Genomic DNA, 18409 nt, shown 5'->3' with positions numbered 1-18409 from the left:
TTGCAGTTGTTACTTTGGGGTTTAAAACAAACCCGGACATCAGTAACCCTAGGTGCCCTCAATCAAAACCAACCATGATGAAATTCATATTGAAATCTCCATATACAATCATTTCCCAGATATTTCTAAGTTTCAAAGTCTATTACTAAGACTAACTCTCAAGTAGCTGCTTAATGCAGTACTCACTGATGTCTGTGGTGTGGTACTTTGTTCTACTTTTTGTGTATATAGCCGCTAAGCCTTCCTCACATTACACCTTCAGTATTCTGATACTAATCTTCCATATAGAAGCTCCCGTTCAATTTCTGTGGCTTCCAGGTGATATTCTGTTGTGCGAAGTACATCTGTAGGAATGTCTTTAGATTTTCAGTGTCCTGTATTTATATGAGAAGCTAATCTTTCGTATTGAAAAAGCTTCTTGTGGTTTGATGGAAAAGTCCAAATCTATTACGATTGTCAATCATTGTACAGTCCAATCTGCTGATTTTTGTGTCTTCATTGTTCTTTGCAGCTGTGTTATTTGGCAGCTCTTCTATCAGAACAATTTGTCCTTAAAAAAATCTCGAGCAAATATTGGAAATCTCTAGTATTGTATGTAGTTTTCTGGTTACACTGACAGATTCCCAAAATGAGATGTGCAAGTAGCCTCCTACTGGAAACATTCAGATATAGATCATGCTATGTGGGGTACAACCGTGTGAGAGGCAACACACACTAACACACATACATCGTAGCCTCAATTTGTTTGTTGAGCAACTCCTGGAATTCTTCACTTCCATGTTTAACCATATGCTTCATCCGCGGCTCATCAAATCAGTGTCTGAGTGACACATTCTTCATGTTTGTGTGCAGCGCATTCTCACTGACATTCCTGCTATCAGCCTCAAGTGCTTGGTTGAGGTTACAGTTCAAACTGTTTCCAGGACCCCAGCAACCACTACATGATCTTCTTTATAAATATGTCCCCCCAGAGAATCTAAAACAAAGGTGAAAATATTATTAAAAGGATAGTTGCTACTCACCAAATTGCAGAGATGTTCAGCATCTCCACTTTATGGTAAGTAGCAACTATGCTTTTCATAATATTGTTACATTCCATCTTGGATTTTCCATTGTTAAATCATAGGTGATATCGCTGAGCCATGCACTAGTCTTAAAAAATACTAGTGTTAGACCTATGCCCTGGCTAACACTTTCTCCACTTCTCACCCTTTGAAAACGTGGCTATGGGTTGCTGAGAGACTAGCATGCCATTACCCACCAGTCATGATGATTGATGATCTCTGGCATAGAGGTACCTGTACCTGTCATCCAAGTTCAGTTTGACTTGATGCCAAAGAGCATCTGAGCAGTTCAAAGCCATCAGTTAACAGTGCAAAACAAGGGATTAGTGACCATTCTTTTCATGTATAAAGCCAGTAGGGAGACATAATGTTGCTGGAATTACTACTAGAGCACTTCGAATGATGGAATGTACATTCTTTAGAAGTTGCCATATTAGTGTACCTGCATATCTCAAAGTATTGCATCTGTAACTCCTCTTGTGCAGATATCTATGTTTCCCAAACTTAGATTTATTATTACATGTACTATTGGTTTCTTGTAGCATATGGTAACATGTTGCAGAGTAACAGTCAAGTGCAGTATTTATGTGTAGACTGTATTTTAAAATTTGGTATAACTTGTCACAAAGTTTTACTTCCATGTGCCAGCATATGTAAATGCATTTGTTTTGTTATAGGCCATACAAGTTATGAGGGCTATTCAGAAAGTAGGGAATGTTTTGGCAATTAAAAAAGCTAAGTACAAGAAATACATTTTATTATATACATCTGAAAGAGCGACTGACATACTACTTTTCCACATAGTCACCAAACACATTCAGGTACTTATCACAGCGGTGGACAAGCTTTGAAAGACCTTCATCGTAAAACTCTGCCGCCTAAGACTTCAGCCATTGCGTCACGCCCGCCTGGAGTTAAGTGTCATCATCAAAGTGCAGCATCGCAAGCCAGTTCTTCATCTTGGAAAACAAGTGGAAGTCACTTGGTGCAAGATTGGGGTTGTAGGGTGGACGAGGGAAAATATCCCATTTGGATGAATTAAGGAGTTCTTTAGTGTGGTTTGCCATGTGAAGTCGGGCATTGTCATGCAAAAACAAAATTTTGGACATCAGCTTTCCTCGGTGTTTTGTTTTCAACTGCTCTTCTAATGCTGTGCAAAGTTTGACAGTACCGGGCAGAATTCATGGTTGTTCCACGTTCGAGAAAATCAATAAAAAGCGCACCTTGCCTATCCCAAAACATTGACGCCATCAACTTCCTTGCTGACATGGTTTGCTAACATTTTCTTGGTTTTTTGGGGGACCTTGTGTGCCCCCAATCCATGGACTGTAATTTTGTCTCGCAATTGACGTATTTCTCGTCATGTTTGTGGTAGGCCTCCAGAAATGTCAACGTTGCCCCCATTCACTGTTCTTTATGGTGCTCTGTAAGCATTTTGGGCACGCATCATGCACAAAATTTGTGGTAGCCTAGCTTTTGAGTGACAATTTCAAACAACAAAGTCTGTGAAACGTGTGGAGAAGAAACAAAAGCTCCATTATTGTGAAGTAACAGTTTTCACGAATCGTTTCATCAACTTAAGTGACAAGACCAGCAGTCACAATTTGACAAAAAAAAACTGTATCACAGACCTCACCTCACAACTGGCAGGAATTTCGATTGCAGAACACATTTCAAATTCAAATATCGAACAAACTAGATGCGCAGAGACTTTCCCGATGTCACGGATGGATGCCGACTGAGCTGCTGAGCACGCACATACCGAAATATTTGCGATCAGTGTCTGCCTAGCGGTGTCAGACAGAAACGTTCCCTACTTTCTGAATAGCCCTTGTACTTACAAAATCTTACTACAGTAGTCAAGTAGAGGGGAAATGTAAAGTAGTGATACACAGTGCTTTATTAATCCATTTGTGTAGTGCAAACATTAAAATATTAGTATTTATGTGATGCAAATAACATTAGGATATTTGTTTCTTTTTTTGCCTTTTTATCACTATTGAGCCAGGGCTTTCAGTTATCTATTCTCAATCTCACATGATCTCACTTTCTTCACTTGGTAAAAAAAGAAAAAAGAAAGGGCTCTATGGATGTAAACCCAGCGTATTGTATACAGGATGTTTCAGGATCCTGCTACCAAATCTTGAGGGATTGTTGGCCAGGCACACAGGATAATTTTCTTTTTAAGATATGCATTCTTATTAACACATCATATATGAATTATGCACATAATACAACCTTAAGATTCTGAGAGTGAATAATAACCACTGCATACAAATTATATTTTATTAGAAGTGTGTTTGGTTTTCTGTCTGTCCTGAGTCTGATTTACAGACATTTTGTAACACTGTCCTCTTAACTCTGTCAAGTATGACAGGGTTCTTTTACATACTGTGAAATGCACCATTCATTCGAAATTTGTTCTAGTGGTGATTAAACTGAGTGAGATGACCCATGGTACTAGAACCAGCTGTTGCTGTGCTTTAATGTTTATAGAAAACATTGGTTGTTAACACTCCATAGTTATTGTGTTTTACTTACATTCCATGGAAGCACTCAGTGTGGTTGCTAAAAGAGAAGGAAAGAAGACTACTACTAAGAGTGGATACAACTATGAGTCACTTCTAGTTCAAAAAGATGTGCCTGATCATCATGGACAGCCGATCTGCTTTGGCAGAAGTAATGACGTAGTATCAGAATCAAAATGAACCACCTAAGAAAGCGTTATCATCAATGAAAAAATACTAATATCTGTAAGACAATATTAAATAGGGAAACCTTACCCTATAGGTCCAGAATGTAAATGAAAAGTATGATGCATAACAACTAGTTGAGTACCTGGTGTTGCCCAGGTGTGTATTTATTCCAGTCTTCTATTCGTCCATCTCCTCCTTCCCCCACTCTCTGTCTATCGTCTCCTCTCCCCCTCTCTATCCACTTCCTGCTCCCCCTTTCTCTGTCCATCTCCTCCTCTTTCCTCTCCCTGTCCATCTCCTCCTCTTCCCTTTCCCTGTTCATTTTCTCCCCCCCCCCCCCTCTCTCTCTCTCTCTCTCTCTCTCTCTCTCTCTCTCTCTCTCTGTGTGTGTGTGTGTGTGTGTGTGTGTGTGTGTGTGTGTGTGTACATCTCCTCCTCTTTCCTTTCTCTGTCAGTCTCCTCCTCTTCCCTCCCTCATTCTATCTCTTCTCCCCCCTCCCTCTTTCCACCGCTTTCTCCTCCCTCTCTCTGTCCACCTCCTCTTTCTTTCCACATTATCAGCCCTACCCTAATAGGACATTGCTGGTTCTTACTTCCACTGCATTTCTTTCCAAATAGTAAGTAGTGTGTACACCAAGTTGGACTGAAATTTATACAGGGGCTTAGGAGAACCTTTTTATGAGTTGCTTTGACCATGTATGCGTATGTCAAATATTTTCCACAAATATTTAACATATTTCACACATATTTGTACAAACAGTTCACCTGGAGCTTTAGCAAATTTCACATGACTGTTTCATTTTTACACTGCTCAATTTTCATGATGTCATATCTCCTGAACTACATGTCATGCAACAATATACAGTAGTTCTGTAGGTCATTCAATGGCATATGTGGATACTATCAGTGAAATGTGTTGTGGATAGAGTTAGTAGAAAAAAGTAATAAATTTAAATTTCATGCATGTGTGGCAGATTTGCTTGCATCTCAGTGTTTATGACATCGTGTATCCTGAACTATGTCATACAGTGATATGATTTTGCTGACACATTCAGTGGTATCTGCAAATACTGTCTGCTAAATGTGTCGCAAGTACAGTTAGTAGTAAAGAACTAATAAATTAAAATGTTGTCCCTGGTGTGTTGTCCCTGATGTGGCAATTTTACAGCCCGAAGAGCATAAATGTAGTAAAAGATAAACTTTATTCATTTCTTCATTTCATGGGGCTTGTCAGTGAGGAAAAGTTTTGTAATGGTTTGAACTTATGTGTAAAATTTGTTGTAAGTCACTAAGCACTCTCCTTCTCAAATACTAGATGAATGAAGTTTGGGTATTTGCACATTGTGGGCTAAACTTCTTTTTCACTCTCACAAACACCCCTTAGATAGGTAAGTAGGTGGTCCTTACCCCCCCTCCACACACACACACACACACACACAGAGAGAGAGAGAGAGAGAGAGAGAGAGAGAGAGAGAGAGAGAGAGAGAGAGAGAGAGAGAGAGAGAGCAGTTCTTTCCAGACAGTAAGTGATATGTGTACCAAGTTTGGTTGAAATTGGTCCAGTAGTTTAGGAGGAGATGTGGAACACATACACCAGATTCTTGACTAAAAAGTGGTGTAAAAGCTCACTGCCTCACTGTACCTTCCTCAGTACCTCCAAAATTTTCCCGAAAAGTTTGCAACTCATTGCAAACTCCCACAAGCTCTCCTAACTGCTACTTACTGACACCCATTAGTCCATCACTGTAAATCAGTCATACCCATCCATTCCCAGTTGTTCTTTCTCACTGACTTATTCAGCCCAGCTCATTGTCATTATCTCTTCATATCTCTGTCATTCTCTACCATGTCACTGCTACAGTCCCCCTACTACAGTCACCTCTCACTGTCACTGTCTCCATCTTGCTCTCTCTTACTGCTAATATCTCATTCATTCTTTCCTGTTGCTGCTGTCTCTTCTCACTGTCACAGCTTCTTACTGCCTTATTATCACATACCGTGTGTCTCATTATTACTGCCTGTCACCTGCTTCCATTTCCTCTTTCTCTTTATTCCTTCCTCTCCAACCCCCCCCCCCCCCTCCAATCCCACCCAAGCCTCACCCTCAGCCCACCCAAGCCCCACCCCTACCCCCACCCCACCCCCGCGGTGTTATTGCCTTCACACTCTTTGTAGTACTCTTTTGTCACCCTCAGCTATGTTCCTCTGCCATTGTGTCCCTCTCTTTCTCTCACACTGCCATTCTCTCATTTACTCTTTATATAATACAACCACTGTCTACTATCTTCCAGTATTAACTTCTTTTCTGTCTCACTGCCACTGCCACTGCAACTGCAACTGTCCTCTTCTCTCTCAGTATAAAAACTACAAATATGTTTGCATGCCAAAATTTTGGGGAAAATTTTAAAATTTACTGAGGAAAGTAGAATGAGGTAGCTGGTACCCCCACTTTCCAGTCAGAGTCTTTTAAATAAACAAGAACATATTCACATTTTTTCTGCTCCAATAGGAGCATTTTGTAGCTGGTTCCCTTCTTTTCCCATCTGCAGCAAGGCATGCAAGTTGTATGAAAAGAAATGTATTGCTCAGTAAAATTTTGATAGTTTACTTACGTGAAATTGACATTATGCAAAACTAATTGTACACTTCAGACTGGATTTTGCTGCAGAAAAACCATTATGCATGTGCTTCAGCACCACATTGGAGTCCTGGATGATAACGAAGACACTTTACAGCATATTTCTCCATACTACGTCATTTTGTAAACTTTGTTTTCCTACATATCACATTTTACATGTGTATTTTTCAGGTACAAATAGGCTAACTTTAAACCTCTGTGTCTCAGGAACAGATAATGACGTAAAGAATATTTTCAAAATTTTTTGATGTTGTTTGAGATTGGAATCATAGGAATACATCGTAAAATTTTCAGCCATTTGGTGTATGTAGCCATCTTGGAATCCTTGGCTGGGTTTTGGTCTGCAGCTGATGGCAAAACTATAGTAAAAAATCCCTTCTTTTTGAATTTTCGAAGGAACTGCCCGTGAACTAACGTGCCTCTGTAAGTCCCATCAATCCCACCAAAGACCACTTAAAAGGCAAAAAGATACAACCAATTTTCTCCATTTGCCTGTGTAGGAGGAAGTGTGTAATATTCATACTTTGGCCCTGTGCTGTAGGATAATGGCAATAAGATGATCCTTTTGTTGGGTATAAAAATGATCCCTAGCCCAAGCACTATGCAAAACACTTGACCCTACCTTTTTACTGCCAATAGAACCCAAGATATGAACATCAGGAAATCATTTTTTATGTTCTGTTTTGGAACATATTAGGTATGCTTGCCTCAGTGCACATATCAATATATAAATACATGCATTTTTATAATATGTATGAATTAAATCTCAGTTTAATGTAGCACTCTCCAAAGTAGAAAGACAGCGTAGGAAGTTGCAGGAACTGAGACAGATGGGTGAAGCTGTAAACTATGAAATACTACAAAAGAAGTACAGAAGAATGATGAGAAGCAAAAGCAAGAACAGTTAGCACCGGCATAATGAAATCACAAAAATAAGATAAAGGCAGCTTGGGATATAATTAATACTTAAACTAAAAAGTGGTTCAAACAAAAAAAAAAAAAAAAAAACAAAAATCAGAAATCAGATCAGTGAAAATAGTATAGTGGTTATAGATGGTAGAGAAGCAGGAAATGTACTCAGTGATAATTATGTAAGTGTGATGGAGAACTTAAAATAGGAAAGAGAATATTACTAAATTATCAAAAATATGATACAGTACCATGTCCTTGAAGCCAAACACAGAATGTGAAATGTGGAAAATCTAGGGTATTTTACTTCTTCCAGCTTTGTATCGCCCATTTCTAAATTCATATGCACAGGCTCCTCTCTGCTTCTGAACATTGCATACACAAAAACTGAAGTCCAAGAAATGTGCTGGTGGTGATGAAATGTCAAATCATGTAATACAGTCACACCATTGTTAGGCTAGCAAACAGCTCTTTCAGAGATGGAACTTTGCCAGAAAAACTGAAGATAAGTGGGGTTGTATCAGTGTACAAGAAAGGGGATAAGGATGACCCCAACAACTACACGTTAGTTTCACTAATATTGTGTTTGTCAAGAATCTTGGAAATGAATGATTATCTGGACAAATATAATGTTCTTGTACCACCACAGCTTGATTTCAGAAAGGGTAAAACTACAGTTATCCAAGACAATGAACTTGCTGATAGCCTGGCCAAACTGGGTATCTGTAAACCGACTCAAGAGATCGATATCCCAGAAACAGACCTCCAATCAGTATTATGCCATCAAGTTTCAGGTGCCTGGAATACGGAAAGGCCCACTCTGACTTCTCCAAACAATGGATGATAAGAGACTGCTAATTTGTGGAGGTCCCCCATGCAGTCCTCTAGCAAGTATTCTACCATCCTTTGCCAGCTCCACGTCGGTCATTCTTGGCTGACTCATGGTCATTCCACCATATTGAGAACCCACCCCATTGTTGTTGTGAGTCCTGTTTGACAGTGGTCCACATTTTGATGGACTATCTTAACCTAGCCTCCCTGCGGAGGACTCATAATCCCCCGACTTGCTACCCATGGTGTTAGAAGACAATGCCCCAGTGCTTGACTTGGTTTTACATGTTATTCCTGAAGCTGGCTTGTACCCCTCTCTCTGTAAGGGAGAGCTGCTAATTCTCCTCTGCCCAGACCTGGCGGCAGCTGTTGGAGCTTGGTGCTCTAGTCAGGTTGTCACCCTAACTACTCTTTCATTATTTTTCCCCCTCTCGCATGCTCTGGTAGACGTCTTCTTCATTTTTCTCTCTGCACTTCTCTTGCCTGTCTGTGTTGCTAGTCTTTCCAAGGCAGTCTCGAAGTAGAGTATGTCTGGTAAGTGGCGAGGTCTGAGGGGTGTACGTCCATTTGTTGCACTCTGCTTTCAGGGGCTTCTGTTGTTCCCTGGATGGGACATCTTGCTCTCCTTTCTTCCTCTGTCTCTCTTTCTTCTTGGTGTCCCTTCCCCAGGACCGGACTGCATCCACGCGCAGATGCTGAAACATCTCTCCAGGGACTGCCAGAGACACATCCTCACCATCTTTAACCGCATTTGTAGCGAGGGCGTGTTCCCGTCGCAATGGCGAGAGGGTGTTATTGTCCCCATCTTGAAGCCCGGTGCGGACCCTCTGGCGGTGGACAGCTATCGTCCCATTACCCTCACCAACGTTTTGTGCAAATTGCTCGAACGTATGGTGGGGCAGCGTTTGTGTTGGGTCCTTGAGTCGCGCGGTCTCCTCGCTCCATCCCAGGGTGGCTTCCATCAGGGCCGGTCTGCTGCGGACAATTTGGTGCGGCTGGAATCTGCTATCCGTACGGCCTTTGCCCACCGTCAGCATCTCGTTGCTGTATTTTTTGATCTGCGGAAGGCATATGACACAACATGGAGGCATCACATCCTTGCTATGTTGCGTGAGTGGGGTCTTCGTGGTCAGCTCCCAGCTTTTCTTCAAAACTTTTTATTGTGCCGCTCTTTCCGGGTGCAACTTGGTGCCGCCTCTAGTTCATCTTATATACAGGAAAATGAGGTCCCGCAGGGCTCGGTGTTGAGCGTTTCCTTATTTCTAGTGGCCATTAATGGTCTGGCTGCAGCCGTGGGGTCGTCGGTGTCTCCTTCTTTGTATGCCGACGACTTCTGCATCTCATTTAGCTCAACGCGACTACGAGAGTCGCCGAACGCAGGCTGCAAGCAGCCGTTCGCAGGGCGGCATCATGGGCTCTGACTCATGGATTTCAGTTCTCTGCAGCCAAGACTCGAGTTATGCACTTCTGCAGGTGTCGGACGGTCCACCCTCATCCAGAACTTTACCTCGACGGTCACCTACTTGAAGTGGTGGACACTAGCCGCTTCTTAGGACTCGTCTTTGATGCCCAGCTCACATGGGTTCCTCATATTACTCAGCTGAAGCAAAAGTGCTGGCGGCACCTCAACGCCCTCCGCTGCCTGAGCCACGCGTCTTGGGGTGCAGATCGCTGCACACTGTTGCGATTGTACAGAGCCCTTGTGCAGTCCAGGCTTGATTATGGGAGCCTGGCCTATGGGTCTGCATCACCCTCAGTGTTGACGTTGTTGGACCCCATACACCACTGTGGGGTTCGGCTTGCAACTGGCGCTTTCTGTACGAGCCCCGTGGACAGTCTGCTGGTGGAGGCCGGGGTTCCCACGCTGCGGATTCGCCGCCACCGAATGCTCGCCGACTATGCTGTCCACGTGCATTGCTCACCGGGCCATCCCAATCATCGCCTGCTTTTCCCTGCCAGGATCCTCCCTCCGCCCGACCGGCGACCTAAGTCTGGGCTTACCATTGCTGTCTGCATCCAGCCCCTGCTGTCGGAACTGGGGTCGTTCCCTCTTCTGCCACCCTTCCGGGTCCATGCACCCACGCCTCCCTGGTGTATGCCTCGGCCGGCCGGCCGCCTGGACTTGGCACGGGAACCCAAGGACTCAGTTCCGCATGTGGCTCTCCGTCGCCGTTTTCTTGCGCTCCTCGCCTCATTTTCAGGCTGTGAGCCTGTCTACTCTGATGGTTCCCTGGTGGATGGTCGTACTGCCTACGCTTTTGCTCACGCTGCCCATGTCGGACAGCGCTCCTTGCCGGCTGGCTGCAGTATTTTTACTGCAGAGCTGGTGGCCATATTAACACGCTCTTGAGCATATGCGTTCCTGCTCAGGTACGTCCATCGTCATCTGCAGTGACTCCCTGAGCAGCCTCCAGGCTATCGACCGCTGCTATACCTCTTCTCCTCTGGTATCCTTTATTCAGGAGTCTGTTTTTGCCATTACCCGCCCTGGTCGTTCAGTGGTCTTTGTTTGGACGCCAGGTCACGTTGGCATCCCGGGGAACGAACGTGTCAACAGGCTGGCCAAAGGGGCGATCGACGCCCTCACTTTGGAGATCGGCCTCCCGGCTCGTGATCTGCAGCTGGCATTGCGCCGTAAGGTGCTTGGGATGTGGCATGACGAGTGGCGTAGCCTGACTTCGCCGAATAAACTGCGGGCTGTTAAGGAGACGACCGATGTGTGGCGGTCCTCCCTGCGGGCTTCTTGTAGGGACTCTGTCATCCTGTGTCGGCTCCGCAAGGGCCATAACCTACCTGACGCACGGACATCTTTTGCGTCAGGAGGATCCCCCCTGTGTTAGTGCGGGTCCCGATTGACAGTCGCCCACATTTTGTTGGAATGTCCCCGACTGCACACCCTCCGGCAGTCTTTTAATCACCCAGGCACGTTGCCTTTGGTTTTATGCGACGATGCCTCCATGGCTGACGATGTTTTAAATTTTATCCGTGGTAGTCCTTTTTATGGTTCCATTTAGGGGGGTCCTGCCCCTTTCCCTTTCTGTGTCTCTTGTCCTCGAGTCTCTCATTGGTTGCAGATTTTAGTGTGTATTCGGATGGTTGACTCTTTCCCTTTTTTTTGTTCTCATGGTCAGTCAACCAGTCTCCGGCCCTCTTCTTTTCTTCTGTTTCTTTCTGTCCGGTATTCATCAGTACTCTTCTTGTCTCTAGTGTTCGCTGCCACATTGGTGTTCTTTCAGTGACTGGGGGTAGAGGCGTCTCCTCCCCCCTTGGGGTTTTACCTGCTCCGTAAATTTTTGTCTCGCCTGTTTTTGGAATGGGGGACTGATGACCTTAGCTGTTTAGTCCCCCTTAAACATCCCAACAACCACCACCACCTCAGCTTTACAGACATTGGTAGACCTTGGGGTTTTCTTCTCTTGGGTTTTGCGCAGTAGGCCCTCTGATCTACAGTCATATAGACCTGACTGTTCGAGGAAAAAGGGACTGATGACCTAGTAGTTTGGTCCTTTTAACCATCCACCAAACTAACCCCATTATGTTCCACACCACACGGTACATCACTTCATAGTTAACATGTGGGTGTGTTTCATCAGTGTCTGCTTTGTCAGGTTGTGCCTTTTGCCATCCCACTTGACTGCCATGAATTATCAGACATTTCTGGAACAGCTTGCTTGAAGATGTTCCAACAAATGTCAGGTGCAGCTCGTGTTTCCAATATGATGGTGCACTTGCTCATTTTGGACTGGCTATTCATAGGCATTTGAACAGGTCATTCCCTCATCAGTGCCTTGGGCACAGTGGCCCAGTTCCCTGGCCCCAACACTCACTGAATTTATCTAGCCTTGATTTTCTTCTGTGGGGAGCCATGAAATCATTCCTGTATCACGATCCTGTGGAGTCTTAAATGGATCTTGTTGCAAGAATGTCTGATGGTGCAAATTTCAAGTATCTTTCTTAAAATTAGAGCTGTAGTCGTATTGTACACCATGTGTAATCATTATGTCCAATAAATTTTTCAAGTGAATCACTACAATAATACTCGTGACAAAAGATGGTTGAGAGTGGATTACAAATGCAAGTGTGCATACCCACAACACACGGAGAAAGAACAATGAACAAAGCATACCTCACTGACAGAAAATGCATGAGAAAGGACCTCAGTACTAGGCTATTAAGCTACTAAGAAGGCTGCCTAAATATCTGCATGAAAGTATGCATGACACTAATTTTCCAAGAAGCTCAAAAACTGTATCCAGGAAAACGAATTTTACAGTGTTGAAGGGTAAAGTTTTATGTTGGAATGACTGGATGATCACTCAACACCAGGATCAAAGAAAATAAGCGGCATGTAAGTTGGGGTAGGTGGAACATGCGCTGTGTGAGGCCGACTACATAGTAAAATTCGCCAAGACGATAGTTCTGCCTATAGAGAAGAAGGCATTTGAACAGGTCACACCCACTTGTGGAGAGAAGCTATAGAAACAAACTAACATGAGAATAACTTCAGCAAGAAAGAAGAAAGCCTCAAGGTGAATGGATCTTTCTGCAATGAACAACCATTGCAGGTAGAAAGTGAGAACCGCAACAGAAATGACCACTGAAAAGTCCTTGGATGTTGGTACATATAATCTGAAGCCATGAGCTCAACTCCAGTCCATTACCAGCAATGGGGGTGAAACTTAGACAATGTCTTTCATTCATGCTGGTGAAACATCAGAAAAATTATCAAACAGACTTTGGCCGTAAAACATGAGACAGAAAGCAGCAGTTTGTCAAAAAGTGGCAACGAAAGCTTTAACAGTTTTATAGATCTACTAAATTAAATTTGTCCATATCTTTGGTTATAATGAATGATGTTGGAGAGTGTAATGAAAATAGCTGTACGTAAGGAGGTAAGTGGTGGTGAATTTATTTATTTATTTTTAACATGTCCTATATTACACATTTACTGCACACAATGTAATCCTAGAGGATTAAATAAAATTCAGTTTAATTCAATTAGAAGTTAATGCCCTATCAACATTAAGGCCCTCAGAGATTCTCTTGTCTGAAATTGCTGCTAGCCTGCCACTAGCGTGAAATGTGGTGTACAGTGGCATCATTGTCACATGTTATCTTTGTGGTGGTGAGTTTTGTTTTTTGTTTTGTGATCAATTATTGTTTTTCGAGTTATTCAAAAATTAATGATGAGGTAGGTGTGTCATGTCTGCTTTTTCATACAGAACAACACAAAATGCTTCAGTCAGCACTATCTGCTAATGAAGGTGTCTCAGTTGGCAGTGGCCAGAAAGCTATTTATAATAACTTGCACTGATGGTAACACAGAGATGGACAGACCAGAACAGACACTTCCAGAGATGAATGTCAGCAAAAATCATGGATGAACTAATAACTGATGTAAGTCCAGAAAATAGACAAGTCATCTGAAGCATATACAACCATCCAGGGAGAAGCTCTTGTCACAAATATAAATCAGACAAGGTCGAAACTCTGCTATTCAGTGTTGCGTGACTTATGGCTTCAGTCAGTAGTGAGAGGCTGCTTGCAATTGCCGGGTTGCAGTATATTGATAAATGCTTTTCAGAGGGTGGCACTACCTTATTTGCTTGCCACAGCCATCTTTTGAAGCCTGAGTATATGTGTTGTGCTCTCCTCTTTAATCAGCACATAGTGCTGAAAATGGCCCAGCCTCTGCTGACTTTGCCAAGAGAGAGGGATGTAGGAATGCCCACCAAAGCCACTTGCAGAGGGTGCCTGCCATCAACTGGCATGGGAGACAGCGGCATCTGTGAGAGACTTGGGTGATCGACGGTGTGTGGGGCACAGCTTGGGTGACCATGCAAGGGACTGGGTGCTGTATGGTGGAGGTGGGGCCAATGAGTTGGTCTCCTTTGGCACCACAAGTCGACAGTGCTCAATCTCCTCTGATGGGTAAAGGAAAGGGCCGCTGATGACAGGGACTTCCAGCACAGGTCGTTGTCGACTTCCTGGCGACGCCCAACATGACAGAGGCTGTAGCAGTGAGAGGCAAGCCATTGGGCTGGCCACTCCATGGGGTGGTCACATCCAGGAGGAAGAGAGAATTTCAAATCGCTGTTTAACCTTCCGTATGTGCTTTATGTGATTTTCTTAAATTTCTGTCAAAAAGAAATTGTTGAATTCCTTCCCCATTCTTATTCCATCAGGGCTCATGTCCCTACTCTGTTGATCTCCTCATCAAAGGTGCATCAAACACAAATTTTGCTTATGTCCTCCTTCCTTTCACCCATATCTGCTTCTGTATGTTACACAATGTGTGCGTGAGCACATGTATTTGGGGGAAGGGGGAGGGTTAAAATAAGTAAACTGAGCTTCTGTGTTCCAGTCTGTACATAATGTTCATTCCTCGGTTACTTTTGTTTATGTAAGTTTTTCATAAGTGAAGTGATGCCTCATTTTGTAAATTTCTTTGTAAATCACGCATCATTGCTGTACTTGTTTGGAGATAAGTTTGAAATCAGGGTGATACATAAAATCAGTATTTAGTAAAAAGAGTTTTTTGCAATCCTGTATGAATACTTATTCCTTTTCAGGAGAACGCCCTCACCTGTGCCAAACATGTGGCAAAGGATTCATAAGAAAATCAAAATTGGATGATCACATTCGGCGGCATTTGGGAGAGAAACGATACAGTTGTGATCTTTGTCCCAAATGCTATGCCAGTAGTTGGGACCTTAAGTTGCATCGGAAGTAAGTATCTAAATCCTTCTACCACCAACAATTTTATTTGCAATCAGCACACAAGCTTCAGGAAGTGTTTGATGAAAACCAACAGGAGGGGATAAGTATCATTTAAACTTGTTCATACAATCCGAGTTTGGGACAGGGGGATTTGAGATAGATTATCAGTTTTGCTTCAGTTGGTTCCTTCACTCTGACAATAATGACAAGTATGTTAACTTCAGAATAGAGCAGCAAAGTAATGCAAAGAAATTTGTGCATCCTATTTCCTTGTGTATAATTATGAACACAATCCAGTACTATTGTATAAAGATCAATCAACAGAAGTATCTCTGCACATCTGCACCAGAGCTAAAGTATTCAGAACCAAGAAGTCCGTGGAAAGTAGTTTGTGATGAGAAAGCAAAAGGTGTAGAAGTTCTTTTATAACTAGATCGGGAAGCCTTTAGTTTGGGCCCCATGAGAGAAAGTTCAATGTCTGACAGAATTATTATCAACAATGAAACATTAAGATTTGAGGCTGTAGAAAGCCATAACAGAGCTGAGTAATAACAAGATTGTGGATGAGGCATACTGAGAAAAGGAAAAGTTATGAAGAGAAGCTTAAGGTAGAAGAACTATTTGTTAGAACTGCAGAATTTCCCCTTAGCCTATTTCCGTGAAAGTTTATCTCAATTATGGCAGTACAATGGTTGGTAATGTATCTTTGCTTTACAGAAACAACTTAAAATTTTGGAAGAGGGATATGTGGTCAATTTAGTTTTCATTATGTAACAAAGACAGCTGCATGTGTAGCATTTAACACAATATTTAGATCAATTTGTTGTTTTCCCACAATTGTGATACTTTTCAGGAAATGTCATCCAGAGGTTGAGTCTTCAAATCCCCCTCTTGAAGCTTCAGCATCTACTGAAGCTCCTTCAGAACTGACACCAGTTGCTGACATTGATGATCCAGATGAGCCATCACCATTACCTGTTCCACTCTCTGTTGAAACTGTTGTACCACAGCAGCAATCAGCATCTAGTACCCCACCTGTGCTAGTACAGCTTGATGGAGGACATGCAGGCATGTTGACATTAACTGATGCTGTACAGTTAGGCCCATTGATGGCAGCCGATGGGACCACAGCAACTGGAGGACCAACTCTTGGAACAACTGCCCAGTTTGTGCAACCACCTCCTACAGAAGCCTTTGGACTTCAACCTGGACTGGTCTTTGTTCCAGCAACTTTTGATGTTAGCAGTATCACTTATTGATAACTTATAATATGAAATCTGGTTTTATTGTGCACTGCTACCAATTGTAAGGCTTGTGATTATGTTTATAATTCCTCATGTAAGTCATAACATTTGAGTTGTCTGTATAATGTAGTGATTGTGAAAGTAGCATTACACATCATCTCTGCTAAACAAATACTGAGTCATGAAATGAAATATTTATTACTCAGCTGACACTAATTTAATTTATAATCTTTGTCCTTCTCTTTTTACCTCGTAATGAAGTGATAATGTGTCACTACATTGAGTGTACTTGACTACACTCAATACTGACGTGTGAAGGTTATATCCCCTCACAAATGTGCATGTTGCCAAAATTTTAATAATGTTTCCTGGTGTACCAAAGAATGACGACGACGACAACCACTCCAAGTCCCCAAGTGGAGAGTAAAAGTTTCTGTTGGTATCTTTATATTACATTCCTCATCCTCTGTGAATATTTACAGCGTCATGATATTTTGAAAAAGCTGTCTCAGTAACCACAAAAATTCAGAGTAACATACGGCACAAAAAATAAATAATTTTTGAAAATACTATTGCCTTTGCGTGATAATATTTGAAACAATATAGAAGTCACTAGCGGACACCTGTGGCAACACTGAGATACCAATGTAGGGACCTGGTGACTGCCCTGGCGAGTCGAACTTGCCGACCCCTCACAGGGTATTTTGGTAAATGGGGCCCATGACCTGTAAGACACTTACGTCACCACTTTTCTTCCACTGGGCCAGTGCACACATATGGTGCATCACTCTGACAGCTGTCCTCCAGTAGCTCGTGTACAACAGTACTGTGTACGCTGTACTTGCACTGTGTTATAATATTGTTAACTTATGAATATGTTAATACTGCCTCGAGAACTCGGGGAGCTGAATAAACTCTTTGAAAGTAAAATGAATACAGAAGATTTAATTGTTGGGATACAAAGAAAATCAGTACTTTGTGATGTAAAAACTGAAGCATATTCCAACAAAAGTGAGAAACTGGGTGCTTGGTGCAGTATTTTAAAGAACTTCATTTTGGAGTTCGAGGAAAGACCCATGAATGAGAAGAATGTTTTAGGTGAGTTTTATAACTTTACTAGCTCAATACAGGATTTAGCAATATTCGTAAATATTCAATATTTGTACATGTCCTTCCATTACGTTGCTTTATTAGTGAGCCATTGATAACAAGGAAATAGTCCAACGTGTCATGTCAGAACTTGGTTTTATTAATATTTTCATTGCATCCAGTTGATTATTGAAGGCAATATTACAATGCAGATAATAATAATACTGTGCGAAACCAGTGTTTTATAACATTTCTGAGACGATTACCATGAGTAAAATCAGATATTATCTGGTACCCCATCCCCTCTCCATCAACATTAGTGCTTGAGTACACTTCAGAATGGAATATAATTTTCCTTGTAAGCTCTTACTTCTGAAATGATGAAAGATAAACTATATTTAGTTTTTGTAGGAATTAAAACTACAAACTAATGAGTCAGTGAGACAATTGGTACTGCTTCCTTGTAACAGTAGTAACAATAAAATAAAATAAATAAATGAAGAAGCAGTTGTCAGTGCACAGTGAGTGATACTTACAAGCCCCTCTCAGAAAACAAAATTTGTCCACATTGAGGGTAGACATTTCGTACAAAACATCCTTCCTCCACACTACTACTTCCTAAAGGCACTTGCTTCACCCGCACCCACCACCCTGATTTAAAATCACTCAAGTTACAATGTGTGCACTGTAGGCAACATACTGCATGTAAATCACTTGATTGCTAGACTCCTTACTTCTGAACTTGCAGGAATTGGAAGACTTCAGGCTGCCAATGCTTTGTGTCTGACTACGGTAACTAATAATAATGTGTAAGCCCTACAGCAATGTACCAGCCATTACATTACTGTTGTGTTGTGCTGTCAGTTAATTCGTTCATTACTGTGGAAGCAATTTCTGATCTGTCGTGGGAATATCTATGACTCGGTGAAGCCATATTCCTGAGATATTCAAGCATATGTGATGACTGTGTGTTAACTATACTGTCATAGATGCATGGTACAAAACATGTATGAAGTGGGTGGACTAGATGAGGAACGTATATTCATACATTAGTTTCACAAGCTGCAGCCGCTGCCACATTGTGTCATGAATTAACGTTAGCATTTGAAAAAAATATGTATTTATTGGCCACTGGTGTAGGCAGTATTCCAGCACTACGAAACACTAATGATAGTTGTGGGTTTTAGTTTTGAGACTGAAACAAACTTTAAACTCTTT

General features: G+C 42.2%; 1 protein-coding gene across 1 annotated transcript in view; it reads left to right on the top strand.

Moving 5' to 3' along the window:
• Positions 1–16318, top strand: part of LOC126354350 (oocyte zinc finger protein XlCOF7.1-like) — a 94195-nt gene extending 77877 nt beyond the window's left edge. Inside the window, exons 9-10 of the mRNA XM_050003924.1 lie at positions 14711–14867; positions 15712–16318. Of these exons, the coding sequence (XP_049859881.1) occupies positions 14711–14867; positions 15712–16117 (563 nt within the window). The 3' untranslated portion in view covers positions 16118–16318. The remainder of the gene's footprint in view (positions 1–14710; positions 14868–15711) is intronic.
• Positions 16319–18409: the final 2091 nt, after the last annotated feature.

This window comes from Schistocerca gregaria, chromosome 3 (genome assembly GCF_023897955.1).
Source record: "Schistocerca gregaria isolate iqSchGreg1 chromosome 3, iqSchGreg1.2, whole genome shotgun sequence".
Classification (NCBI taxonomy): domain Eukaryota; kingdom Metazoa; phylum Arthropoda; class Insecta; order Orthoptera; family Acrididae; genus Schistocerca; species Schistocerca gregaria.
Note: the sequence above shows the minus strand (reverse complement) of the source record. Positions and strands in the feature narration are given on the sequence as shown.